General features: G+C 42.1%; 1 protein-coding gene across 1 annotated transcript in view; it reads right to left on the reverse strand.

The window, feature by feature from the left end:
* PFKFB3 (6-phosphofructo-2-kinase/fructose-2,6-biphosphatase 3) overlaps positions 1-16,889 on the reverse strand; it is a 149,515-nt gene extending 132,626 nt beyond the window's left edge. Inside the window, exon 1 of the mRNA XM_073619378.1 lies at positions 16,742-16,889. Coding sequence (XP_073475479.1) covers positions 16,742-16,757 — 16 coding nt within the window. The 5' untranslated portion in view covers positions 16,758-16,889. The remainder of the gene's footprint in view (positions 1-16,741) is intronic.
* Positions 16,890-27,988: the final 11,099 nt, after the last annotated feature.

Raw genomic sequence — 27,988 nt, forward strand, 5'->3', positions numbered from 1 at the left:
ATGTACAACCAGTGTGCCCATACATGGATCGCAATTCTTTCGATCCATGTATGGCCGCCTTGCTAAAGAATGGAAAACACTTACCCTCAGTTTGGGAGTAGTTATAAACAAGGTAAACAGATATCATGATCAATGAAAAACTCACACCCATATTAGTGGATCTCCATACCCAATTTATCCACGTTCGCAACCCTGGATATCCTACTCCCAGTCATCTGGGTTCACACTAGTCCGATGCCAGATATTGTGTGTGATTCCCACCGCATTGCTGTGCAAATCACATGCGATCTCTGTGCGATGTGAATTTAGCCAAACTATATGGCTGAAATCACATCGCATTCGCACCAAAATAGTGCAGGACCCTTTTTTGGTCCGCACTGGAATTGGATTGCTTGGGTGTTCACACCCCTGCGATCTGATTCCTGTACGATTTCACAGTTTGCACTGCGATCTATAAACCCATTTGGCGGTGTCACTAACTTTATATTATCACCCGCAGCAGTTCGCAGATGTCAGTGTGGACTGCCTGTGATTTAGGTGCAATGCGGGAACCCCCACGGGATTCACAGGGGTTCCTGCATCGCACCAGTGTGAACAGGGACTAAACCTCTCCCTCTAATCAATATAGGACCGGTTAGATAATAAGCCCCCTGGGATCCCCCAATCCCTTACCCCACCTCTCTTTTTTCTCTTTGTCTTATCCTCTCCCTTCTCTCTATAAGCTCTTACTGCAACTTTCTTTCTAGCTTCACATATAAGGATCTCACTATACTCTTTCTGGTACCATTTTGGTGAGTTATCTAACGTTATGCCTAAAGTAGTGTCAAATTCTCTTTTTATGCTGTCCTATTGTATACATGATGTGTTCTTTTAACTCCTTCCTGAGAATGTTCGGTCCCCGGCTTTACCCGGGGGCCCACATGGGACAGGGCAAATGGCTGTTCCCCTGTTCTGTTCTCTCGCTTCTCTCGGCAGGTACTATTGGTGGAATCTCCCGTAGCAACAAGCTGCCATTGGCGGGCTGTTCTTCGCGCCCTCTGCTTGCTTATAAAAAGCCTGACTTTGCCCCAGCTGCCAGCCACCTGAAGGGTACCGGTCTGCCCTCCCACCCCCCCCTTTTTATTTATTGATGTTAAATGTCAAGGTGCTATTTAGTAGGGGTTCGTCTTCCAGTATAAGTCTGGAGGGACATGGTGATTGAGATCTGGTATTGGATCATTTAGTTAAGTTTAAAATTATGCTGAAAGCTGGTTTTGGTTAATTTGAATGTGTTAAATTTGGGTTACCCCTTGAATAAACACCGTGGCCATTATATGACCAATTAAATCTATTTTGGTGTCAGTCTCGTTTATTTTAGTATTAGCTACTTTGTACTGTCCCATGTATTTAACCATTGTACCTGTGCTCATATGTTTATTGTACAATTGATATATGTGTATCTATGCAAACAGTGGGGGAGATTTACTAAAACTGGAGCACTCTGGAATCTGGTGCAGCTGTGCATCATAGCCAATTAGCTTCTAACTTCAGCTTGTTCAATTAAGCTTTGACAACAAAACCTGGAAGCTGATTGGTTTCTATGCAGAGCTGCACCACATTTTGCACTTTCTAGTTTTAGTAAATCTCCCCCATTGCATCTTTATATTTTCTGATACTTTCTTTCTTGGATTTTCCAACAAAAGACTTGTAAAATACATGCTTTGTCTAGGTAACTTTGCAGATGTCTGAAGATTAAACACATGATCTGTTAGGACTGACTGATGACTGAAATAGTAATAAACTGTAATTAAAAGAAAAAAAATTCCATCTTATAAAGGAAAAAGCTCCGATAGTGCCATCTAGTGGATAAAAGGTGGTATTTCTGTCCAGGTTATTTACAATCTGGACCATGTGCAATGAGGCAGTCGAAAGCTGTTTTTAATTTTTATAAAGCTTACCTGAGACCGAAGCCCCCACAGCGGTCCTCGTTCACCGATGTGATGGCCAACATCTCTCCGGGGGGTTACTTCCGGGTATTGCGGCTCCAGCACTGTGATTGGCCGGAGCCACGATGACGTCACGGTAACAGCACCGTACAACTGAGTACAACAGTTTTCTTAAGTGCGCATGTGCCGATGACGTCGGCAGTTTACGATGACGTCGGCACATGCAAATACAGGGATATCTCCTAAACCGTGCAGGTTTAGGAGATATCCAGTGTAGCTACAGGTAAGTCTAATTATAGGCTTGCCTGTAGTATAAAGTGGTTGTAAAGTGTTTACAACCACTTTAATGCCTAACCTGATACATAAAATAAACCCATAACCTAAACCTGTGCTGGAAGTTCATGATCCTATGCCAAGAACTGGTAACTAGAAATCAACTGGTTTGTTAAATCAGTCAGTGGTACCATTATAAGCATGCACTCTGTAGAACTACACTATAATATACCAGGAGGGGTCACAAAAGTGGTGTGTATCCCCATCCAATGCTCCAGCTTACTGTCAGTGTAAGCAGGTATGCCAACCTGGCCAGCATCGGGCTAGCTCATACTGTTTATCCCATATATCCCATCATGGTGTATGACGGATTCTAAAACTTGAGCTGTGCCCCTTGGAGAATCTTGGAAGGATATTACTGATACCTGTATCTCTAGCCACACAAGCTTTATTGCTGCACAGTCACCTGGTGGGGAGTGCGCACTACATGTGGGTGTTCTGGTTATCACAGTTTTTCAAGTTTTCCCCCATTTTTGTTTGGAGTGACTTAAAGTGGATGTAAACCCAATGTCATCCTTTCTAAACTACTGCCATAGGGGTTATCTATAAGGATATACATGCCTCCTGCATGTATCTTTACCTGTCAAATGTCTCCCCTCTGTCTGTTATGAGACCCGAAAAACTGCATATTCTGTGGGTGGGTCTGTTGTCTGGAGCTCGGTGGGTGGAGTCGTGATGTCAGTAGTCTCCCCGCCCACCTCTACACTCCTTGTCAATATGCATTTTTCTCCTGTGTATTTCTTACACTGAACTTCTGCTATGATCTCTAACATCCAGTGAAAAGACAGGAAAGTAACCACATGACTTCAGCATGCCAAATCATACTGAGGTGTGGAACAGCCAATCCTTGCAGAGCTGCTGAAGAAAGGAGTGGGGGAGGGAATTAAAAAACAATGCATGTCTTAGGCTAGTGCACAAGATGTAAATCACCTGTCACTCACAGCAAGGGGGAGGATTTGACAAAGTTTTTCTCAGTTTGTCAAGATTTATCTCACTGAACAATAAAAGAGGATTGCTCAGAGCTGGATTAACTCTGTGTGACAAGACTGGGCTCAAATGATAGGAAATCTTATACTCTACATTATGACATCAATTTTTTTTTTTTTTTTCGGGTTTACATCCACTTTAACACACACGGGTATGATATAATATTCAGTGCAGATCTTTAACAATATCACAGCATATGGTCTTCTTTCTCTCCTGTTTTACCCGGAGCTTCAACTTCCCAGAGGAGGTCTGAGTCATCTGAAGAAGTTGTGTATATATGCGTTGTTGCTGCACTTAATTGAGCAGCCTGTACCTCTGGTGAGTGGGCCATTTGGAACGTTTGAAGATCTGGCATATTTAACATTTATGAACTTTCATTTATGGACTATTAATTTTCACATTGATAAATCTGACCTTTTGTTTAGCGCTGCAATTTTATATTCATTGTGATCAGGAAAGGTTTGAGTATATTACCTTTGATGCTAGCAGCTATCGAATGGGTGTATAGAGCTGACCTTTTGTTTGTTTAATTTATTTGTATATACTAGAGCTGCACAATTAATCGTTAAAAAATCGTGATCTCGATTCAACCCAATGACGATCTCTATTGCAGAGTTTACCAATTCTTTCATATAACAAGTGGAGAGACTTATCTGCTCACTCAGCTGTCAAAAGAAAACATCCGTGCAGTCTGCCAAGTTTTTAAAATGAAACATTGTAACTAACTCTTCCTTCTTAGGCTCCATTCACACTAGCGCGTTTTTTGATGCATTTTGCATTTTGCAGAAATGCACGGGAATTTTTTAACATGGGTTCCTATGGAACATGTTCACATCAATGCCTTTTTGTTTCTCTGCATTTTTGGAAAGGGTCAGGGACTTTTTTTCATGCAAAATGCAGCGTTTTGCATGTAATAGAATTCAATGGACAAGCATCAAAAACGCAAGTGCACCGTTTTTGCAGCGTTTTTGATGCGTTTTTGATGCGTTTTTGCCGTTTTTTTTTTTTTAGACTGTAAAAAAAACTGTAAAAAAAAAAAAAAAACGCAAAACGCAAATCGCGGCAAAAACGCTGCAAAAACGCCGCAAAAACGCTGCTCAAAAACGTGGCAAGCATGAAAAAAAAACCTCCAAAAACGCTCAAAAGCAACATGCATAGGTGTGAATCGAGCCTAAGATCAAAGGGCTAAACTTCTGTGTGAAAAAAAAATCCAGGCAGTCTGCCAAGTTTTTAAACAACATGTAAATGCAGGAAGTTTAACCACTTAAAGTCTAAATCTTTTTCTGACACTTGTTTCTTAAGTTAAAATCAATATTTTTTACTAGAAAATTACTTGGAACTCCCAAACATTATATATATTTTAGCAAAGACCCTAGGGAATAAAATGGCAATTGCTGCAATATTTTCTGTCACACTGTATTTGCCCAGCGGTCTTTCAAACGCAATTTTTTTGGAAAAAATACACTTCAGTGAATTAAAAAAAAAAAAAAAAAAAAAACAGTAAAGTTTGCCCAATTTTTTTTTGTTTTAATGTGAATGATGATGTTACGCCGCGAGAATCTTGACCGAAACGTGATTTATCTTCTAAGCCAAAAAATCGTGATTCTCATTTTAGCCAGAATCGTGCAGCTCTAGTATATACTGTATGTATGTATGTATGTATGTATGTGTGTATATATATATATATATATATGTGGATGTTTGTATGTATGCATGTATGTACAGTATCTTACAAAAGTGAGTATACCCTCACATTTTTGTAAATATTTTATTATATCTTTTCTTGTGACAACACTGAAGAAATGACAGTTTGCTACAATGTAAAATAGTGAGTGTACAGCTTGTATAACAGTGTAAATTTGCTGTCCCCTAAAAATAACTCAACACACAGCCATTACTGTCTAAACCGCTGGCAACAAAAGTGAGTACACCCCTATGTAAACATGTCCAAATTGGGCCCAAAGTGTCAATATTTTGTGTGGCCACCACCATTATTTTCTGCCTTAACCCTCTTGGGCATGGAGTTCACCAGAGCTTCACAGGTTGCCACTGGAGTCCTCTTCCACTCCTCCATGATGACATCACGGAGCTGGTGGATGTTAGAGACCTTGCGCTCCTCCATATTTTGTTTGAGGATGCCCCACAAAAGCTATATAGGGTTTAGGTCTGGACACATGCTTGGCCAGTCCATCACCTTTATGCTCAGCTTCTTTAGCAAGGCAGTGATTGTCTTGGAGGTGTGTTGGGGGTCGTTATGTTGGAATACAGCCCTGCGGCCCAGTCTCCGAAGGGAGGGGATCATGCTCTGCTTTAGTATGTCAAAGTACATGTTGACATTCATGGTTCCCTCAATGAATTGTAGCTTCCCAGTGCCGGCAGCACTCATGTAGCTCCAGACCATGACACTCCCACCACCATACTTGACTGTAGGCAAGACACACTTGTCTTTACTCCTCACCTGGTAGCCGCCACACACGCTATCTGAACCAAATACGTTTATCTTGGTCTCATCAGACCACAGAACATGGTTTCAGTAATCCATGTCCTTAGTTTGCTTGTCTTCAGCAAACTGTATGCAGGCTTTCTTGTGCATCATCTTTAGAAGAGGCTTCCTTCTGGGACGACAGCCATGCAGACCAATTTGATGCAGTGTGCGGCGTATGGTCTGAGCATTGACAGGCTGACCCCCCACCACTGGCAGCACTGATACGTCTATTTCCCAAAGACAACCTCTAGATATGACGCTGAGCACGTGCACTCAACTTCTTTGGTCGATCATGGTGAGGCCAGTTCTGAGTGTAAGGCCTGAGCTACTCGCCAGGCCTTAAGAGTTACTTGCCACCAGTTGCCCAGCCCCTAAATGCCCTTGTAAATTATCATATTTTTTCCAGGTCATACACAGGTATGCCATGATTGCAAATGTCCCCCAGGTCTCTTACCTCTCACAAATGCCCCCCATCTCTCTCACCAATGCCCCCCCAGTTCTCTCACCAATGCCACCCTCCCAACTCTCTCAATAATGCCCCCCCAGCTCTCTCACTAATGCTACCCCCCATCTCTATCACTAATGCTACCCCCCAGCTCTCTTACTAATACCCCCCAGCTCTCTAACTAATGCTACCCCCCAGCTCTCTCACTAATACCCCCCCAGCTCTCTTACTAATACCCCCAGCTCTCTCACCAATGTTACCCCCAGCTCTCTCACCAATGTGACCCCCCAGTGCTCTCACTAATACCTTCCTGCTCTCACTAATACCTTTCAGCTCTCTCACCGATGCTGCCCCCAGCTCTCTCACTAATCCCGTCAGCTCTCTCACTAATCCCACCCAGCTCTCTCACCAATGCTGCCCCGAGCTCTCACTAATCCCCCCAGCTCTCTCACAAATCCCCCCAGCTCTTTCACAAATCCTCCCCGCCATCTCTCACAAATCCCCCCCAGCTCTCTCACTAATCCCCCCAGCTCTCTCACTAATCCTCCCCCCCAGCTCCCTCACAAATCCCCCCAGCTCTCTCACAAATCTCCCCCCCAAGCTTTCTCACAAATCCTCCCCCCCAGCGGCTCTGTCACCTCTTGGAAATATAGAATGCGGCCGGCACCGTGCTGTTTAGTATTTTTTTTTCTTCAGCACAGTGCCACTGACAGAGCTCCGACTGTCAGATCTGTAGCACAGGGCCGAGGAGAAGTTTCACAGCACTTAAGTCGGCTCCATGCTACAGTCCTGACAGTCGGAGAAAGAAGACGCCTCAGACTGGAACAAAAGCAATGTGGGTGGTTGCAGCGCCGGGACACCCACCAGCAAATGTGGGGCATATGCCCTGGGTGCCTGGCGCTCACACAAAAAAGCTGACTCTCCAAATTAAAACATGATGGGGCCACAGGATTCCTTACCAGGGGAGCCGCTGAGACCGAGGCAAAAAGCAGGAGCAGGAGCGGAAGGCGGGGGGCGGAGCTGGGCTGAAAATTGTGCGATTGGTGTCTGCATTGAGGAGGGGGGAGAGCAGAGATTACCAGCAAGCCAGGACGGTTTGGGGTTATCCCTTCAGCATCCACCGGGCGCCTCTTCTTCTCCCTCAGCAGCATCCTGGCTGCTTTTGTCTGTTCCACTCACCCTACCCAAATATCCACTCGCCAAATGTGAGCAGAATATTTGAGGGCTGGCCTAGGCCATCTTTATGTAGAGCAACAATTCTTTTTTTTTCAGATCCTCAGAGAGTTCTTTGCCATGAGGTGCCACGTTGAACTCCCAGTGACCAGTATGGGAGAGTGAGAGCGATAACACCAAATTTTACACACCTGCTCCCCATTCACACCTGAGACCTTGTAACATTAACAAGTCACATGACACCGGGGAGGGAAAATGGCTAATTTGGACATTTTCACTTAGGGGTGTACTCACTTTTGTTGCCAGAAGTTTAGACATTAATGGCTGTGTGTTGAGTTATTTTGAGGGGACATGAAACGTCAACGTCAACGATATTACAGCTTTATATAGGAGGTGTAATACATCTTAGATTTGCACTAATAGCTGTAGATATTTGCATGGCTTATGTTCCTGAGAGTAGTACCCATATGGAGTGGGAGGTAAGATGTAATGATTCCATGGGGGTACCCTCTTAACCACGTCAGTACAGGGCACTTTCACCCCCTTCCTGTCCAGGCCAATTTTCAGCTTTCAGCGCTGTTGCACTTTGAATGACAATTGTGCAGTCATGCAATGGTGTACTCAAACTACATTTTTTATTATTTTGTTCACAAAACTAGAGCTTTCTTTTGGTGGTATTTAATCACTCCTGGTTTTTTTTTTTTTTTTTGCATTTTTTGCTAAACAAACAAAAAAAGACCAAAAAAAAGTTTTTCCTAGTTTCTGTTGTACAATTTTGTAAATAAGTAATTTTACTCTTTCACAGATGTGCGCTGGTGAGGCTGCACTGACGGGCACTGATAGGAAGCATTGATGCGGCAGCACTGATGGGCACTGATAGGTGGCACTGATATGCAGCACTGATGTGCACTGATAGGCAGCACTGATTGGCACTGATTGGCATCACTGGTGGGCACTAGTGGGCATGGATAGGCATCGCTGATGGGATTGCACTGATAATCAGGGCACTGATTATCAGTGCAGATCTCCCCTGTGAGGAAAGCTGCTTATGGGCTCTCCTCTCCACACCTGTTGTCAACGTGAGGAGAGGAATGACGATAGCTGGTATTGCCTAATTACACTGTGATCAGCTGTTATTGGACACAGCTGATCACATGGTACAGAGCCCATACGTCATAGGCTCTTTACCGAAAACGGTGATGTGGTGTGTCCGAGAGACATACTGCACCACGGATCGCCACGCTGTGTGCACCCGGGTGCACGCACGAGTGGCCCGTTCTGCAGGACATCATATGACATCCACTCAGTTTGGGAAAGCCCCCGCCCGGCCATCATTCTGCTATAGTCTGGGCAGGCAGTGGTTAAGCTGCCCATAGATTTTTTTTTTCTTTTTTTGATTCAGCCAGCAGGCCGAACAAAAAAAGATGAATGGATTCCTCTATCCACACAAGTAATGTGGATGGAAGAATCCTCCCCGCTGTGCCATTGTATTCCAACAGCTTTACTACTCCACCATTAGACTACACTGATCAGTGGCTGCAGCTGATGATCAAAAAAAGTTTTCCAGCATCCCTGTTCGTCAGAAGTCAACTGTTAGAGAGAGAATGGCCATGCATCAATTCCATCTATTTTGATCCGTCTATGGCCAGCTTTAAAGGTGTCCAAGCTGTTGAAAGTGTATGTAAAAAAATATTGGGGAGATGGTACTGATGATGTGGAGGTCAAAGATGATCTGGGGGTAGATTCTGCATTATTGGATGGAGCTTGTAATATAATCTACAAGCTAATGGTGTAAGGGAAGGTGGGTATTAGGCTTGAAAGGTGCAGGAAGAAGGGGAAGATGGGAAGCAGGTATGGAGGGGTCAGTCAGGGAAGGGGGGTATCAGGAGTAAAAGGTGCAAGAGGAAGAAGATGGGAAGCAGGTAGAAGGGGGTCAACGAGAGAAGGGGGGTATTAGAAGTGAAAGGTGCAGAAAGAAGGGGAAGATGTGAAGCAGGTAGGGGGTATTATGAGTGAAGGGTTCAGGAAGAAGGTGAAGATGGGAAGCAGGTAGGGAGGGGTCAGTCAGGGAAGGGGGGTATTAGAAGTGAAAGGTGCAGGAAGAAGGTGATGATGGGAAGCAGGTGGGGAGGGTCAGTCAGGGAAGGGGGTATTAGAAGTGAAGGGTAGGGTGCAGGAAGAAGGTGAAGATGGGAAGCAGGTAGGGAGGGGTCAGTCAGGATAGGGGTTATTAGGAGTGAAAGGTGCAGGAAGAAGGGGAAGATGGGAAGCAGGTAGGGTGGAGTCAGTCAGGATGGGGGGGGGGGGGGGTATTATGAGTGAAAGATGCAGGAAGAAGGGGAAGATGGGAAGCAGGTAGGGAGGGGTCAGTCAGGGAAGGGGGGTATTAGGAGTGTAAGGTGCAGGAAGAAGGGGAAGATGGGAAGCATGTAGGGAGGGGTCAGTCAGGGAAGGGGGGTATTAGAAGTGAAAGGTGCAGGAAGAAGGGGAAGATGGGAAGCATGTAGGGAGGGGTCAGTCAGGGAAGGGGAGTATTAGATGTGAAAGGTGCAGGAAGAAGGGGAAGATGGTAAGCATGTAGGGAGGGGTCAATCAGGGAAGGGGGGTATTAGGAGTGAAAGGTGCAGGAAGAAGGGAATGATGGGAGGCAGGTAGGGAGGGGTCAGTCGGGGAAGGGGGGTATTAGGAGTGAAAGGTGTAAGAAGAAGGGGAAGATGGTAGGGAGGGGTCAGTCAGGGAAGGGGGGTATTAGGAGTGAAAGGTGCAAGAAGAAGGGGAAGATGGGAAGCAGGTAGAGAGGGGTCAGTCAGGGAAGGGGGGTATTAGGAGTGAAAGGTGCAGGAAGAAGGGGAAGATGGGAAGCAGGTGGGGAGGGGTCAGTCTGGGAAGGGGGTATTAGGAGTGAAAGGTGCAGGAAGAAGGGGAAGATGGGAAGCAGGTAGGGAGGGGTCAGTCAGGGAAGGGGGGTATTAGGAGTGAAAGGTGCAGGAAGAAGGGGGAGATGGGAAGCATGTAGGGAGGGGTCAGTCAGGGAAGGGGGGTATTAGGAGTGAAAGGTGCAGGAAGAAGGGGGAGATGGGAAGCAGGTAGGGAGGGGTCAGTCTGGGAAGGGGGTATTAGGAGTGAAAGGTGCAGGAAGAAGGGGAAGATGGTAGGGAGGGGTCAGTCAGGGAAGGGGGGGGTATTAGGAGTGAAAGGTGCAGGAAGAAGGGGGGTAGTAGGTTATCCAGGCAGGAGCCACAGGAAGGTCATTAGGGTAAGAGGTCTCTCTTAGTAAGATGTGTTTGTGGGTCCTCTAGGCAGGTGTGAGTTTAAAACTTATTGGGATGGGTAGAAGATGTCTTCACTGCAATGTTTTACACTATCAAGTTTGTAACAAATGTACATTTTATATTTGAATACTAAAGAAAAATGACAACATTTACTATTTGTCTACAATACAGCCCATAAAATCACATTAAATCTACTTGCCCATCATGTTCTGCTTTATTTAAATTGCAGTTATGTTTTTCCAGAGAATGGCATACAATATTTCCTGTCCTTGTAGTAATAAGTAACCAGCCAAGAACTAATTCAATAGTGCAATACACGAGAAATTCTATGGAATGGAGCTTGGGCCCCTCCCTGCCTGGGCTAAAGTCTAGAGTTACATATTACGTTGCAACATGTCTGCAACATACTAGTGTAGTCTCCAGGTATAGAAAATGAGTCACTGACAAATAATGCATTAATTCTTTACAAACTGACTTCCTCTATAGAAAGATGATGAGACAATGTGGAAACAGACACGTGACACGGTTCATGAAGTATACCTATCCTACTACAGACATTGTAAATGGATGAAAAATGAATTAAATGCACAATAAAAACCTGACTCTTTTAGCTGCCATATAATTAGTGATGTAAGGTGGTTATTTAATGTTTATTACATTTTGAGGTTATCTCGTAAACACCATGGCCAATTTTTGACCATTGACACTTTTTGGAGTGTGAGTATCTCTTTATCCCCCAGGTGAAAAGGCGCATGATACTCTTGTTCCTTCTTCATAGGTGGTCCTGTTCCTGAGATAGCATGGTTGGAAGCCATCCCCCCCTAACCATTGTAGGACCACACATAACCCAAGGAGATAAATATTTAAAGTGACACTCAAATATACACTCACCGACCACTTTATTAGGTACACCTTGCTAGTACCGGGTTGGACCCCCTTTTGCCTTCAGAACTGCCTTAATTGTTCAGAAATTAAACGAGGTGATGTGGGATCCTCCGCTCAAAGAGGGGCTTAAACCAGAGTGCTTGTGTCTCATTACCTCCAGGAAGAGAAGAGCCCCAGGTGCTGGCTAAATGCTGATGCATGTAGAAGAGAACAAGAAGACCTGGACAGCCGCACACCGGAATGGATAAATCTGTCTTTTTATTCAAAATACAGGATCATGGGGTACACAACACGACTGTGGGGTGGTACAAAAATAGTTGACGCGTTTCGCACTTACACCAAGTGCTTACTCATGAGTAAACACTTGATGTAAGTGTGAAACGCATCGGATATTTTTGTACCACCCCACAGTCGTGTTGTGTACCCCATGATCCTGTATTTTGAATAAAAAGACGGATTTATCCATTCCGGTGTGCGGCTGTCCAGGTCTTCTTGTTCTCTTCTACTTGCCTTAATTCTTCGTAGCATAGATTCAACAAGGCATTGGAAACATTCCTTTAGAGATTTTGGTCCATATTGACATGATAGCATTATGCAGTTGCTGCAGATTTGTCAGCTGCACATCCATGATGCGAATCTCCTGTTCCACCACATCCCAAAGGTGCTCTATTGGATTGAGATCTGCTGACCGTGGAGGCCATTGGAGTACAGTGACCTCATTGTCATGTTCAAGTAAATAGGGGTAGTGACGGTAGCCTCAGGGAAGAAGACTACTTGCCCACATCCCTGTATACCTATACACTAGAAACGTTGTTTTCCTCTAAGTGGGACTTTATAAGGCAAGAGTCTTCAAAACGTATATCAAAATCACATATATAATTTTATTATCAAAATATTTAAAATCATAACAGAAAAAACGTGAAAAAACTTTAGTAAAAAAGACAAGGATGCCTGACAGTACACATAATGATCACAATAATGATGACATGATTTACAGTACAATGATAAACACAAAAAACACAGGTGTCGGACTGACCACTCAGCTGCATTATTTCTCCAGCCATCATATGCTGATGGGTTTAAGGGTGTCACCTGCCCCCCTGGTGTGAGACCGGGTCACACAGAGTCACCTAATACTCATCCCTATTTTGCCAAGCTCCATGCGATTCTCCTCTATCTGACATGAATGATTTTCATTCTACGTAAATTCATAGGTGACATAAAAGTATTCACCACAGGTGTCTTCAGTGGTTTTGGTGTGTGGGGGGAGGACGCCCTTTGTGTCCCGTTGTTGGGCTGCTTGCCTACACTGTGTCCTTGGAACTGGCTTTGGTCCATGGGTCTGTCTCCCGCCAGCGGGCCAATGTACCTACTACTTCCCTTTTAAAGTTGGATGCTTTCTAGTACAGTTTCAAAAATTATATGATAACCACTTATCTCATCATCTTCCCCTGAAGAAGAGGTTCCAATCCAATTAAAACCTCAAAACGCCTTGGGCTCTTTACATGCGCAGAATTTAGCCGTATAAGTTGGTGTGGTGTTTTTTGTGTTTATCATTGTACTGTAAATCATGTCATCATTATTGTGATCATTGTGTGTACTGTCAGGCATCCTTGTCTTTTTTACTAAAGTTTTTTCACGTTTTTTCTATCATGATTTTAAATATTTTAATAATAAAATTATATATGTGATTTTGATATACATTTTGAAGACTCTTGCCTTATAAAGTCCCACTTAGAGGAAAACAATGTTTCTAGCATATTGTCATGTTCAAGAAACCAGTGGTGAGATGATTTGAGATTTTTGACATGGTGCATTATCCTGCTGGAAGGAGCCATCAGAAGATGGGGACACTGTAGTCATAAAGGGATGGACATTGTCAGCAACAATACTCAGGTAGGCCGTAGCATTTAAACGATGCTCAATTGGTACTAAGGGGCCCAAAGTGTGCCAAGATAATATCCCCCACACCATTACACCAACACCACCAGTATGAACCCTTAATACATGGCAGGATGGATCTATGCTTTCATGTTGTTTACACCAAATTCTGACCCTACCATCTGAATGTCATAGCAGAAATCGAGACTACTCAGACCAGGCAATGTTTTTCCAATCTTCTATTGTCCAGTTTTGGTGAGCCTGTGTGAATTGTAGCCTCAGTTTCCTGTTCTTAGCTGAAAGGAGTGGCACCCGGTGTGGTTTTCTGCTACTGCAGCCCATTTGCTTCAAGGTTTGATGTGTTGTGCGTTTAAAGATGGTATTCTACATACCTTGGTTTTATATAACTAGTGGTTATTTGAGTGGCTGTTGCCTTTCTATCATCTTTGCCCATGCTCCTCTGATCTCTGACATCAACAAGGCATTTTCCTGCACACAATTCCAGATTACTGAATATTTTCTCTTTTTCAGACCATTCTCTGTAAACCCTAGAGATGGTTGTGCGGGAAAATCCCAGTAGATCAGCAGTTTTTTAAATACTCAGACCAGCCCATCTGGCACAAACAACCATGCTATGTTCAAAGTCACTTAAATCCCCTTTCTTCCACCATTCTGATGCTTGATTTGAACTTCAGCAAATCGTCTTCACCACGTCTAGATGCCTAAATGCATTGAGTTGCTGCCATGTGATTGGCTAATTAGCAATATGTGTTACCAAGCAATTGAACAGGTGTACCTAATAAAGTGACCGGTGAGTGTATATTCATAACTCAAAAAGTACCTTCTATGGCTCTCAGCTGCCTCCAAATATCCTAATTCCTTTTTTTTGTTGAGAATAAGTTCAGTAGCTCACAGAGGATGTTACAAGGAGGCAACAAAACACAATAAAAAACTATTTCATGAAATATAGATTACAGGGCCATTAAGTAGTGGATGCGTTTGGATTATTTTTGGAGAATAAGGATATTGCTTAGTGCCACTTTAATGAGCCTAGATTGACAGCACTTGCTTGAGACCAGCATGCTAGGTTTCCAAGACCCTTTAGTTTAGGGTTACATTTACAAACTAGGTTAAAGTGGTTGCTAAGGCTAAAGTTTTTATTTTAATCTTAAAGTGGTGGTAAACCACCCAAAAAAATTTATAAAAAATTAGCCTCCTGCAGCATTATGTGATAGTGTGCTAGTATGCACCGCATACTTGCACATTATGACAGACTTACCTGCACATGGAGCGCTGTCACTGCTCTCTGGCGTTTCTATCTTCACTCCTGGTTTGTGGACTTTGGCTGTATGAATGGTTGGTTCCATGATGACGTCACTCCCGTGCCCATGACCCGACACAGAGCTCTGAAGTGACGGCATGGGTATGCCGTCCCATCAGAGCGCAAGTTCCAGTGACATCTCCACCTGCATTCCATGTGAATATCTCCTAAACAGTGCAAGTTTAGGAGACATTCACTGTATGCCTATAATAAGGCTTACCTGTAGGTACAAGTTAAAAAGTGGACTTTACTTCCACTTTAATGCTTTCTCTGCACGAGGTAAAAAATCTTTCATGTTCAACTCCCCATGCCCCATTAACGGCAATGTAACTGTGTTAATCAGTGCGACTCAAGTCGCTCTGACTTGGAAAAAGGCTCCTGCACTACTTTGGGGGACTTAAACATGACTTGCATTGACTTCTGTTAAAGAAGTCGTATGCAAGCCACTATGAAGTTGCACAGGGATGTCGACTTCAAAGGCGTGCTGGTGTGAACCATGACTTAGCCTGGGCCTAGGGCCTTCACAATGATGCAAAAATCCTTCAGATTTACCAAAACCATATAATATGATGTTAAACCTTTAAGCCCCGTACACATGATTGGATTTTCTGACGGGAAATGTTGGATGTGAGCTTGTTGGTGGGAAGTCCGACCGTGTGTATGCTCCATCGGACAATTGTTGTCGGACTTTCCGCCAACATATGTTGGCTGGCATGTTCTCAAATTTTCCAACAACAAATGTGTGTTGTCGGACTTTCCGATCGTGTGTACACAAGTCTGTCGGACAAAAGTCCAAAGTACAAACACGCATGCTCGGATTTAAGGATGAGCCAGAAGCGCTCGGTCTTGTAAACTAGCGTTTGTAATGGAGATATCACGTACATCTTGTACGTCACTACGTTCGTAATTGTTGGCCAACATTTGTGTGTGTGAGCATGTGTATGCAAGACAAGTTGGAGCCAACACCCTTCAAACAAAATTCCACTTTTTTTTGTCGGAAAGTCCGATCGTGTGCACGAGGCTTAAGAGTTTCAATTTGTATGCAATCAGGCAGGCCCTTGCACTACATGGTTTTGGTAAATCTAAAGGAAATCTGACAAATCTGTATGGGGTTTAACACAGATTGAATTTCAGCAGTTTTCTGCTGAATCTGCTGGAATAAATTTAGTAGGTGGACCTGTCAGCACCACCTGGCTTGCCTTAATGGGGCAATGGAGTGATTTCTCTAGCCAGAGGGGCTGAATGAGAGCAATGTTACCTTGTATGGCCACCTTTACTGATAAGCATCCAATCAGATGTTCATGCAGTTTGACAGCTGTGGGCACCAGCTGTAAGAATACAATAGCTGGCACTTCAGTTTCGTCCATCCACGCTGTTTAGCGTAGATGGGTTAAAGGAGGGATTCCCATAGTTTAGCCCGCAGGGCTGAATAAAAGAAAAGTAAACATACAGTATATGACCAGCTGTACTAATAAGAATCACAAGGTGCCTGTATTGCAGCAGAATTGTTAATACTTTATTAGCCCCCCTCAGCAGGATGGTGAACCGTTTAATAAATTAATCCTCAGTGTACAGCTGCATAGAAATTATCTTTTCAATCTTTTGCTATGTTCAGACATAATTCCTATGAGTAATGCTTTAATTTTCATATAGTCACCTATAAAACTGACCTTTAATCATAGGGACTGCAGAGCTGTTTAGAACACAGCGGCGATTTGTAAAGACAGAAAGACCAATTGCATGCATGAAAAGACGCTTGTTGTTTACAGCTAATTGTGCATTTTTCACAATGATCTAATTAACCAAATAAAGACAAATGCATTTCTTTTCCAATGTAAACAAAATCATCATGAGAGCGTGTTTAAAAGAAACCTTCTGTAAAAGAAAAATAACCCTCCTCAAAGCTCTACAAGAAATAGCATGCCTTCCATGGTTAGCTGCGCACCCATTTTAGCAGTAAACATGACAGTTGATGTCGCTGCTGCATTCATTTCTATATATATGAAAGGTAGGGTGTGCTGTTTGTGACCTTACCTCTTCTGCAGGCCATGGCTAAGGTCAGGATCTTTGTAAGCTTGGTTGAAGGGCAGAGGGCCAGGAATCTTGCTGCAGCCTGGTCAGTGGGATTCTCGGAGAAGGCAGGAAACTGTCGTATATGGTAATAGAAGCCTTAGTCACGTCACTTCTAGGAAGGGCTCTTAATGAAGAGACGAGAAGGAAGTTAGACTCTGTCTGTAGTCCACACACTGGTTTATACACAGTTATAGCTTTCACTCTCCAGGCAGAACAAAGTGTTTTTTTTTATAGAGAACTAGTATAAGAAATATAAAACGCATATATTAAAGTATAACTAAAGTCAAAACTTTTTTTTTGTTTGTTTTAGAGTAGAGAGGTATTAGAACATCTGTCAGTTTTTATTGCTGTCTGTGTCCCCGTTAGAGAGATTCACCCTCTCTATTTGTCCTGTATCGTTGTCATTGAAGGTGAATGTTTACAAAAAAATCCCAAATTGTGGGTTGTCCCCAGAAAAGTAATAGAGGGAAAATCTTTTAATGGGGACACTAGTTCTTTGACCTGGGGGTCCCACAGAGATTCCCTTAATTTGCAGGGATTTCCTCTCACTTCCCGTTTTGGATATGGGACAGGAAGTCCCACTGTGACAAAAAGGAGCAAAAATAAACCTTACGTGGTTATAACCCTCCATTAAGCCTAGTACACCCAGGCTGAATGTCAGGCGGCATCGCATGGTTCAATAGAAACTGGCTGACATTCAGTGTATGGCAGCCGACTTCTGTCGAAGGCTCATGGCCGAAAAGGATCTGCCGACCAGCTCCCAATCAGCGATCTCAGCCTATGGCTGTTAGCGCTAACTGGAGTGTTCTAGCGGGGGGCTGTCCCCCTATCAGAACACAGTAGCTCAGCAGGGGAGATCGCTGAACTAACATTGCATAGTTAGTACAGCGGCTTCAACCTGAGCTGTCATTTTTTTCCGCTCAACCTGTTTGTTGTGTGTACGAGGTTTGACTCTATCAAAAATAAAAAATAAAAGTTTTCCCTTTAGTTCTACTTTAAGCTATCTACTTCTCTAGGTTGTAGCAAAATTAAGACTCAAGGGGTGAATTTACTAAAACTGGAGAGTGCAAAACCTGGTGCAGTTGTGCATGGTATCCAATCAGCTTCCATTTTTTTTTTGTCATAGCTTAATTGAACAAGCTGCACCAGATTTTGCACTATTCGTTTTTAGCCCCCTGTTCACATCGGGCCGATTTGACATGTCAAATTGCTGCCTATTGCCAGCAACTGCACCGCTCGAATCAGTGCGACGCCGACTTTGCGGCGCCGCATTGATTCCCAAAAGTAGTTCCTGCACTACTTTTGGCGACTTAGGAGACAATTTCAATAGACCCGCACATGTCTCTAAAATCACTCCCGAAGTTGGACTGAAATGCAGGTTTGAAGTTGTGCGAGTTCCGCTGAACTTGCATGATATCAAACCAGCCTTCAGTATGAAAATAGGTAGTTGAGTCACGTTTTTCAAACTTTCCGAGCGCCTATTAATGTCACTCTAAATTGTTACAATAGGGAGCAGATGCCGGCTTTCACACTGCAGTGCTAGTGTTGCTTCGCATTACTGCAAGACAAAAATATCGCTGCCTGCAGGGTTTGGTTGTTGACACTTTGCAACTGCCTCCATTCACTTCTATTGAGACACACCACAACTGCACTGTAAAGCATCAAAAGTGATTATTTTTTATTTCAGCCTTGTAAAAAAAAATAAACACACAGAGCAATTGTGTTGCCTGACCCAACATGAATACCCGTACAACACATCCTAAATGCTAATTAATGTATATAGGTGCGTTAATGAGATTTTAGGATACTTTAAACTTTAACGCAGGTGTCAAAGAACCCTTAGTTAATCAACCCCAAGGTGTCCTAAATGACTCCTCAAAGAAAAAAATTTCAATCACACAGATCGATTTAAAGCTAGCACATGAAAGATGCACATAGCATAGGGCAATACACTGATCAATATAAAAATCCTGCAGCACTTGATCCAGTTAGTTGGGGGAAAAAAAAAAAAATGAATCTCCTTCAACAATACTCAGAATGTATTCTTTGCTATATACAGTATATGCACCAGGTTCTGCGCTCAAATTGTTTGGAGTAGAGCTGCCCATACACAGTTTGATTTCTGATAGTTCCTGATAAAATCTCCTGCCCAACATCCCTCCATAGAAAGATCGAAGCAGCTGGGCAGAAAAATTGTCAGCCGAACAGCACCTGAAATCAAACAGATGCAGCCACTGTTTGGGTATTTTGACAGCTGGCGTGGCCAGCTGTCAAAATACAATAGATACAGCAGGAGATTGGCCAACGGCTGAGTAACTGGGAGTCGGTCGGCTGCTGGTTTTCCAGCATGCTCGTCTGCAGGGCTTTTTTTCTCAAACAATAGGTGCTGGAACTTAACCACGGCCCCACAAAACCCCTCCCCCCACACACACCCTCCAAATCACATCAAATAGTGGGTGTGTTCAGTCAAATTTCACGAAAACAGTAGGAGAGTCTTAAAGGGGCATTAAATACCAGGACTGCATTACATACAGAGTGCAGAGCTGTCACTTGTAAATATAGAAACCTGACTTCTGTGTTTACAAGTGATTGTGGTGAGCAGGCACCAAAGGGTCTGAGCCAGAGGTGGTGGAACTGAGTTTCACCAAGTTCCCCCTGAAAAAAAGTCCTGCTCGTCTGACAGAAGCCGGCCGAACAGCTGGCTACTATCTAACCGGCTGCCATGCACACTGGCCAAATGTCAGACGTTTTTTATTAGACCGGTCGTTGTTGCCTGACATTCAGCCCATGTGTACTAGGCTTTAAGGTGGCCATATACTTAACAATCGGAATGATTGATTCTTTACAGGATTGGATCAGATCTCTGAATTACCAAAAATTAACATATAGGTGTGGATTTACTAAAGGCAAAAAGACTGTGCATTTTGCATGTGCAGTTGCAATCATTTTCCCCAGAGCTTAGCAACTGTGGTAAAGCTTCCCTTATAAAGAATACCCAATCAAGTGCCAAAGAAAATAAATTAACATTTTTGCTTGCATGTGATGGATAATGGAAATTAGCAGAGCTTTACAGCATTTACTAAGCTCTGGGGAAATTGAGAGCTGCACTTGCAAAGTGCACAATCTATTTGTCTTTCGTAAATCCACCACACTGTGTCATCGATATTAGGGACCCCACTTTGCAGAAGTGCTTTGATTCAACAGCGTGGCTTATGTGTATTTGTAAATGTGTGTAACAAAAACCTATATTTGTATAAATATTGAAACAGTGAGTCTTTTTGGGCTGGTCAGCTGGAGTGCATTTGTTCAATCAGCTATCTAATCTCACCATTCAAGCTTCTTGGTCCATATAGCCTCTAACTTGTCTATATTCCAGAAAAGGAGCGAACAGCTGGAAACATAGGCATACTGAGATTATCATATGTAGCACCCTTGTGCCTAGAATAGGGCTACAGGTAAATTTAGTGCTGGGTGGTAGCCAACCTGGCTAATTTGTAGTGTTTAGTGATTACATGACTATTGTCCTAAATTGTGGCTTCTCCCTTCTGCTACAGTACATTTCAGTTATGGATAAACATACTTTTCTCAGTTAACCTGTTCCCGTTCGCGCTATAGCCGAATGATGGCGCGGACCTACACTGCCGGGAGGCGGTCAATAGACGTCCTCCCCTTTGCAGGCCCCCCGCAAGCCCCCTGCAGGGGGCTGTGATCACCAAGTTAATTAGACTCGGGTGATCACAGATCAGAGTCCCAGCCCCTTACCACGTGATCAGCTGTCAGCCAATGACAGCTGATCACGTGATGTAAACAGAAGATCGGTAACCGTTTTTTTCCTCCTCACGTTAACAGCGTGAGGAGAAAAAAAGTCGAGCACCAGCTTCTGTGTAAGTGACATTGGTCTTGAAGAGGAAGAGGCACAGCCGCCTAATCTGTGCCCACCAGTGCCGCCTGCCAGTGCCCACACAGTGCATATCAGTGCCCACCAGTGTATATTAGTGCCACCAATCAGTGCCAGCTATCAATGCCCATGAGTGCCACCTATCAATGCCCACCAGTGGTGACAATGAATGCCTCATCAGTGCCACCTAGCAGTGCTGCCTATCAGTGTCACCTACCAGAGCCCATCACTGCCACCCATCAGTGCCAGTCACTGCCACCTATCAGGGCCTATTGGTGTCAACTATCAGTGCCACCTATCAATGCCCTTCAGTGCCGCCCATCAGTGCCACCTCTCAGTGCCCACCAGTGCCACCTCATCGGTGCCCATCAGTTCAGCCTATCAGTGCCCATCAGTGCAGCCACATCAGCATACATCAATGAAGGAGAAAATTACCTGTTTGCAAAATTTTATAACAAAATAAAAAAACTGGTATTTTTATTCAGAATTTTTGGTCTTTTTTCATTTTTTTCCTTGTCAAAAGAAGTTTATTGAGTATACAATGTTATAAAGATACATAAAGTAAGTATACAAGGATCTATAAAGTAAGCTCATTGTTTTACAGTAGGGTTTATATAGGTAAATATCATGAAATTTCAAATATTAAACATTGGGTTCACGTAAACCTAAATTAAAGATATATATCATTTCCTTAGTTACTTTTGTAGGTATTTAAATGATTTATACCTACTATACATATTGTTTACAAGTAGAGTGTATATAGGTCAAATAAATTCTGATAATGAGCTTTAATCGTAAGGTGGAGAAAAGGAAAGAGAAAGAAGAAAAAGGGTTGAAAGGTAGAGGTATGGTCCACAAGGTTGTCCCGCTCGTCAGGTTATTATTCTTTTTAGTTCTCTTTGAAGCCTTAGAATGGGTGTCTCTGTAAGTCATTTAATCTGTTACCATGGCAACAGGACAGAGTCATTGAAGTTTGACAGGAACTGTTGTTTTATCCAAGGATGCCAAAGTTTTTCAAATTTTGGAATTTGATTTTGATCGATGGCTACCATCTTAGCATGGGACATTGTATTATTCATTCTGTGAATTGTTTCTGCTAGTACCAATGTAGGAGATTTCCATGCCTTGGCCACTGTTTGTTTTGCAGCCGTTATTAGTTGGATCATAAGTTTGAATTGAGAGAGTGTTAACCATTCCGGTTTTAGATTAAGTAAAGTTAAATATGGATCTGGTTGTATTATTTTTTAAAATATTTTAGATGCAATCACGAAGACTTCCTTCCAGAAGGTTTGGATTACTGGGCACGTCCACCATATGTGTAAATATGTGCCTATTTCTGGGCATCCTCGAAAACAAAGAGCTGAGGTATTAGGTGAATATTTTGCCACTCTAGCGGGTACAAGGTACCAGCGAGTTAGGACTTTATAATTTGTCTCCAGTGCTAAGATGTTGGGTGAAGATGACTTAGATGTGAGCCATATGTTAGACCAGTCCGTGTCTTCTAAAGTTCGTCCCAGGTCCTCCTCCCACCTCTGAAAGTAAGAGGGTCTATTAAGATTTGCTACTCCATATAATTGATTATAAAGTGATGAAATTGTACCTTTAGCAAATGGATCTTTTGTACAGATTGATTCAAAAATGGATAATTGGGATAATGGTGTATCCCCCTTTAGGAATGGTGTATAGAAATTTTTGATTTGGAGATATCTAAATATCTCAGAGTTTGTTAGATCATATTTTTCTCTAAGCGATGGGAATGAAACGAATTATTTAGATGCTATGAAGTCATTTAGTGTCTGAATGCCTGATGTTGTCCAAGCTTTAAAAGAATTTGGGTAGATCCATGCTGGATAAAAGGCCGGATTTCTGATAAAAGAAAGGAGAGGATTGTGTGGAGATTGTAACTGATATTTGGTTTTTAGTTTATCCCAGAGAGATAAGAAGTGTTTAGTTATGGGATTATGAATTTTAAAGCGGTCTTTAGGATCAAGCCATAATAAATTTGATATTAATAGAGGGTCATTTTCTGAAGCCTCTATAAGTACCCATAATGGGATTTCCTGTTTTGCATGGTATTTGGACAGACTGGCCAAATGTGCTGCTCTGTAGTAGTTAGTAAAATTAGGGTATCCCAGGCCTCCTTTATTTTTGGGAAGATGTAGTGTGTGTATAGGTATACGTGGTTTAGAAGAGCCCCATATAAACGAAGTTGCTCTTTTTTGTACTATTCTCAAAAAATAGGAAGGAATTGGAATAGGGAGGACTCTGAATAGATAAAGCAATTTGGGTAGAATAGTCATTTTGATTGCATTAATCTTCCCTATCCAGGATAAAGGAAGTTGCAACCATTGTTTTATTAGATTTGTGATCTGTCTTAATACAGGAGGATAATTGGTTGAGAATAAGTCAGAATGAGATGCTGTTAAATGAATTCCAAGATATGGGATTGATTTTTCTGCCCATGTGAATGGGAGTGCAGCCCTAGCCGGGATCAATTCCATGTTTGTGAGTGAAATATTAAGCACTAGGCATTTCTTAGGATTAATCATAAGGCCGGATAGGGCTGCAAATCCATCAAGAGCTGGTATTAAGTTAGGACCAGAGACCTGTGGTGATGATAGAAAAAGTAATATATCGTCTGCAAATATACATAATTTGTGTGTAATACCTCCTACTTCAATGCCAGTTATAGTTTGGTTTGTTCTGATGTATTGGGCCATGGGTTCGAGTATAAGGGCAAATAATAAGGGAGATAATGGGCAACCCTGTCGGGTACCTCTTTCGATATTAAAGGCTTCAGATTTGTATCCAGCATATTTTATATAGGCTTTGGGTTTATTATATAATGCTCTGATCCATGTTAAAAAGTGGGGTCCAAAACCCCATTTTTGTAATGAATATTGCATATATTGCCAGGATACTGTGTCAAATGCCCTCTTAATATCGAGAGATAGAAAACATAAAGGGATTTTCAGTTTTTTAGCAATATGTGCCAATAACACTGCCCTGCGTATATTATCGCCTGCCTGTCTATTTGGCATGAAGCCTACTTGATCTCTATGTATTAATTTTCCTATAATGCTATTAAGGCGTTTTGCTATTATTTTTGCTAATAATTTTATATCGAGGTTTAACAGAGAGATAGGCCGATAATTCACACAGGAAGTATCATCAGAAAGGGGTTTTGGGATCATACAAACAATTGCCATTAGTGTTTCTTGCCGAAAAGAATGTCCATCTAGAAGTTTGTTATAAGTTTCAGTGAGAATGGGAGAGAGTATTTCTGAGAATGTTTTATAGTATAAAGCCGAGTAGCCGTCTGGGCCTGGTCTTTTGTTAAGTTTTAGGTCTTTTATGGCGTTAGCAACTTCATCTATAGTTATAGGCTCATCCAAACTGCTTTTTTGATTCTGAGATAACTCAGGTAAGGTTATTTTTGAGAAGAAGGATTCAGCCTCTGTAGGATTAAATTCATTGTTTGTCTTGTATAAAGTTGCGAGATGTGAGTGAAATTTATGGACTATTTTAACTGGATTACAAGTGTAAACATTTTTTGATAATTTCAAACGTATTGGTTTGAAAGATTTGTTAGTTGAATTTAATGCCCGAGCCAAATATGTACCTGGTTTGTTTGTATTCATGTAGAAATTGTGTTTGGAGCGTTTGAGGGATTTATCAACTGACTCAGTGAGAAATAGATCGTATTCCAATCTAGATTTTTCCAGATGAGATTTTGTACTCTGAGATGGATTATCTTGAAATGATATGTAGGCTGCATTAAAATTGAGTTCTAGTTTTTTTGCTAGATTTTTGCGTTCCCGTTTAAATAGTGCCATTTGTCTTTGTATTGTACCACGCAAGACAGGCTTATGAGCTTCCCACAGTGTTATTGGGGAGATGTCTGTTGTATTATTAATTGATATGTATTCCTTTAAAGCTTGTTCAATGGCCATCTGATGTAGTGGGTGTTTGAGCATTATGTCCGGTAAGTACCACGTTGGGTCATGCGCTTTTGGTATGGCTGAGGCTATAGTAGTGTATACTGCATTATGGTCAGACCACGGAATCGGAATTATATCTGATGCAATAATTTCTGGTATCATTCCTATTGTTAGAAAAATATGATCTATTCTGGTGAAGGTTTGATGAGGGTGCGAGAAATAAGTGAATTTCTTTTTCATTGGGTTACTTTCTCTCCACGAATCTACCAGATTGTATTTGGAAAGAAGTTGAGAAAAAGGTAATCTAGAGGTTATTTTGGATGGTGTAAAAGGTGATTTATCTAGAAATGGGAGGAGGACCTGGTTCGAATCCCCACACATTATCACTGTTCCTATTTTGTGTGTATTAATCACTTGTAATATATGTGAGAGGAATGGTGTAGGTTGTTTGTTAGAAGCGTAGTAGGAAATCACCGTGATTGCTGTATCCATTATATAACCCATGAGTATCAGGTATCTACCTTCTGGGTCTTTAATTTCTGATGATAAGGTGAATGGTGTGGATCGGTGAAATGCAATTAGAGTTCCCCTTTGCTTGGTACAGGCAGAAGCCGTGTAAATTTGTTGATAAAAAGGAGAAATATATTTTGGAGTAGAATCTTTGGTGAAGTGTGTTTCTTGGAGGCATACTATGTGAGCCTTCTTGTTATGGAAAGTACGGAAGGCTTTGGTCCTTTTTTGAGGGACATTTCTTCCCTGAACATTCAGGGAAAGTATATTCAGTGGTGCCATGGCAATAGATCAAATAGTTTTGACTTACTTTTTGTTATCCAGAGCTGACTGTGCAGATCAACCTGTGTGGACTGAAGAGATGAATAGATAGAAAAGAAACCAGTGAATTCTGGAGTAAAGAGTAAACAAAAAACATATGAGATTGGATGATACATTGTATAAATTATTTTTTGCAAGTAATCACAATTTACCCGTGAAAGAGAATAAATATCTCTCTCAGGGGAATAAGTGCCTTTGTCACACTCCCACATAATATGGTTGGGAGAATGAGGAGGGCTAATGGGGGTACACGGATCTTCCGCTTACAGGAGAGAAGTGCTATGTCAAAAGACATCAAAATGATGTTACATTAATTGGAGTGCAGAATATAGTTTTTGTTGAAATGATTTATTCCAGGGTGGTTGGATATGGTTAGTCTTGCCCTAGGCTAAATAATTCAGTTAGAAAGGTACTGTTAATAACTTTGGTATTGATGAAGATAGTTTGAATTATTTTGGGATTTTAACCCTTTTAGAGTAAACAATTACATATTTTATTCATATGTAACTGTTTAGATATGTTAACTCATAAAATTGATGTTGTATTGCTTCAGATTAGAATAAACAAAAACATAATTCTAGGAACTAGTTAGGTAATAATATATTTGTTTTAAGAAAAGAAAGAAAAAGCTTCCATTACTTCTGGATTATTAAACATATTTGTCCTAAAAAGTAATAAATCTATTGTTATTACCTGATAATATATAACTGAACAAGAATTTCCTTATTTCACTTATATATTCTAAGGCTATATGAATCAGAAGTAATAAGAAATATAACTGGAATGTAACATGATCCCACACAGTGTGTGACTATCAGAATGCAGTTACATTCAGTTATAAATATAGGTTTTTTATAGAGAACCATCTCTTAGTATAATAAATGAAGAGATATCAGGAATTAGGATGTCAGTCCATTGAATCTTCTTGGTCCATGGATGATGTGGCATAACGGCCTCTTTTGTGAGAATGATGATTCCCATTTTGTTCTGAAATTTTCTGGGTGCTGCCTGAAGGTGAAGATGATGCCATTCTTCTGCGTGTGGGAGTGTTGCTGCTTGTGGGTTCTGTCAGATTTAATTTTAAAAGGGTTTGTTGTAGTTCATCTGCTTCTGTAAATTGTACCTTGGTAGTTAAATCTGACTGAAAAGGGGAAACCCCATTGATACATAATGTTGTGGCGTTGCAGTTCCATTAGTTGGGGTTTCATGGATCGTCTTTTAGTAATAGTAAGTTGGGATAGGTCAGCAAAAATTTGATAATTGTGTCCTTGAAAATTAAGTTCCTTTTTTTCTCTTGCAGCAATTAGTATTTGTTCTTTCGTTCTGTAATAATGAAATTTTGTGATTATATCACGTGGGGGTCCATCTTTCTTTTTGGCTGTGAGGGCTCTGTGTACTCTGTCCAGTTCTAAACGTTCAATAGGGATATCTGGCTTTAGTTCTTGTAATAGAGCGGTAATAGTAGATTGCAGGTCTGTCACAGTTTCAGGTATTCCCCTTATGCGCAAGTTTGAACGTCTGGCTCTATTTTCGTAATCTTCGAGCTTAGTTTGAAGTATTAAATTCTCTTTTTTTAATTGTTCCAATTCTGTTATATTTTCTTGGGTTGTAATTTCAATTTCATCCATTTTTATTTCTAAGGCTGCGGTGCGGTTTCCCAGCTCTCTTATTTCTTTGGTTAGGCTTTTTGTTATTTGGTCTGAGGTTTGTTTTAAAGCCTTATGAAGCATCTTTTCAAATTGTAATAATATTACTGGGGATACTGAGGAGGCTTGTGGAGAAGTTTGTGAGAGGATTTGTTCTGTATCTGACTGAAATGGAGAGTCTTGCTGTGACATTTTCTGTCTGTGAGAGCGCCCTGATGCTGTATCTTGTGAGGTGACTGGAGCTGCTTCAGCTGCAGTGAGTGCCTGTGAGCTCTTTGTGAGGTGATTTTTATTTCTGCCACGGTTTCCTCCCAGTACCATATTTCCTGCCCAAACTTTCACAGTTTGTTCCCTGGGGCAAAAAGGTTCAAATGGATACCTTTTGAGCCTGCAGGCTCCGCTTTGTCCTTCTCTTCTCTCCTCAGCGGTGTGGAGCTCTAACAATGCATGTCTGCTCCGCTAGGCTCCGCCTCCTGCCCCCTCCTTTTTTCATTTTTTTAACAAAAAATAAAAACCCCAGAGGTGATCGAATACCACCAAAAGAAATCTCTATTTGTGGGAAAAAAATGATACAAATTTAATTTGGGTACAGTGTAGCATGACCGCGCAATTGTCATTCAAAGTGTGACAGCGCTGAAAGCTGAAAATTGGTCTGGGCAGGAGGGAAGTTTAGGTGCACAGTAAGCAAGTGGTTAATCATATTTTCTGTGAGGTGTGCTGGAAAAAGCTATTTAATGGAAAGAAGTCAGGTGATCAGAGTCATTCTTCCTGCCCAGGGCTTCGGCCTGGGTGGATGCGTGTACAGTTCCTGGATACTAGGCCTGAAGCCTTAGGCCTATCCAGGTGGCTTCCGGGTGTTCAAGTTTATGCAGAGGAAAGCCTGCCAAAGATC

This window comes from Aquarana catesbeiana, linkage group LG03 (genome assembly GCF_042186555.1).
Source record: "Aquarana catesbeiana isolate 2022-GZ linkage group LG03, ASM4218655v1, whole genome shotgun sequence".
NCBI lineage: Eukaryota > Metazoa > Chordata > Amphibia > Anura > Ranidae > Aquarana > Aquarana catesbeiana.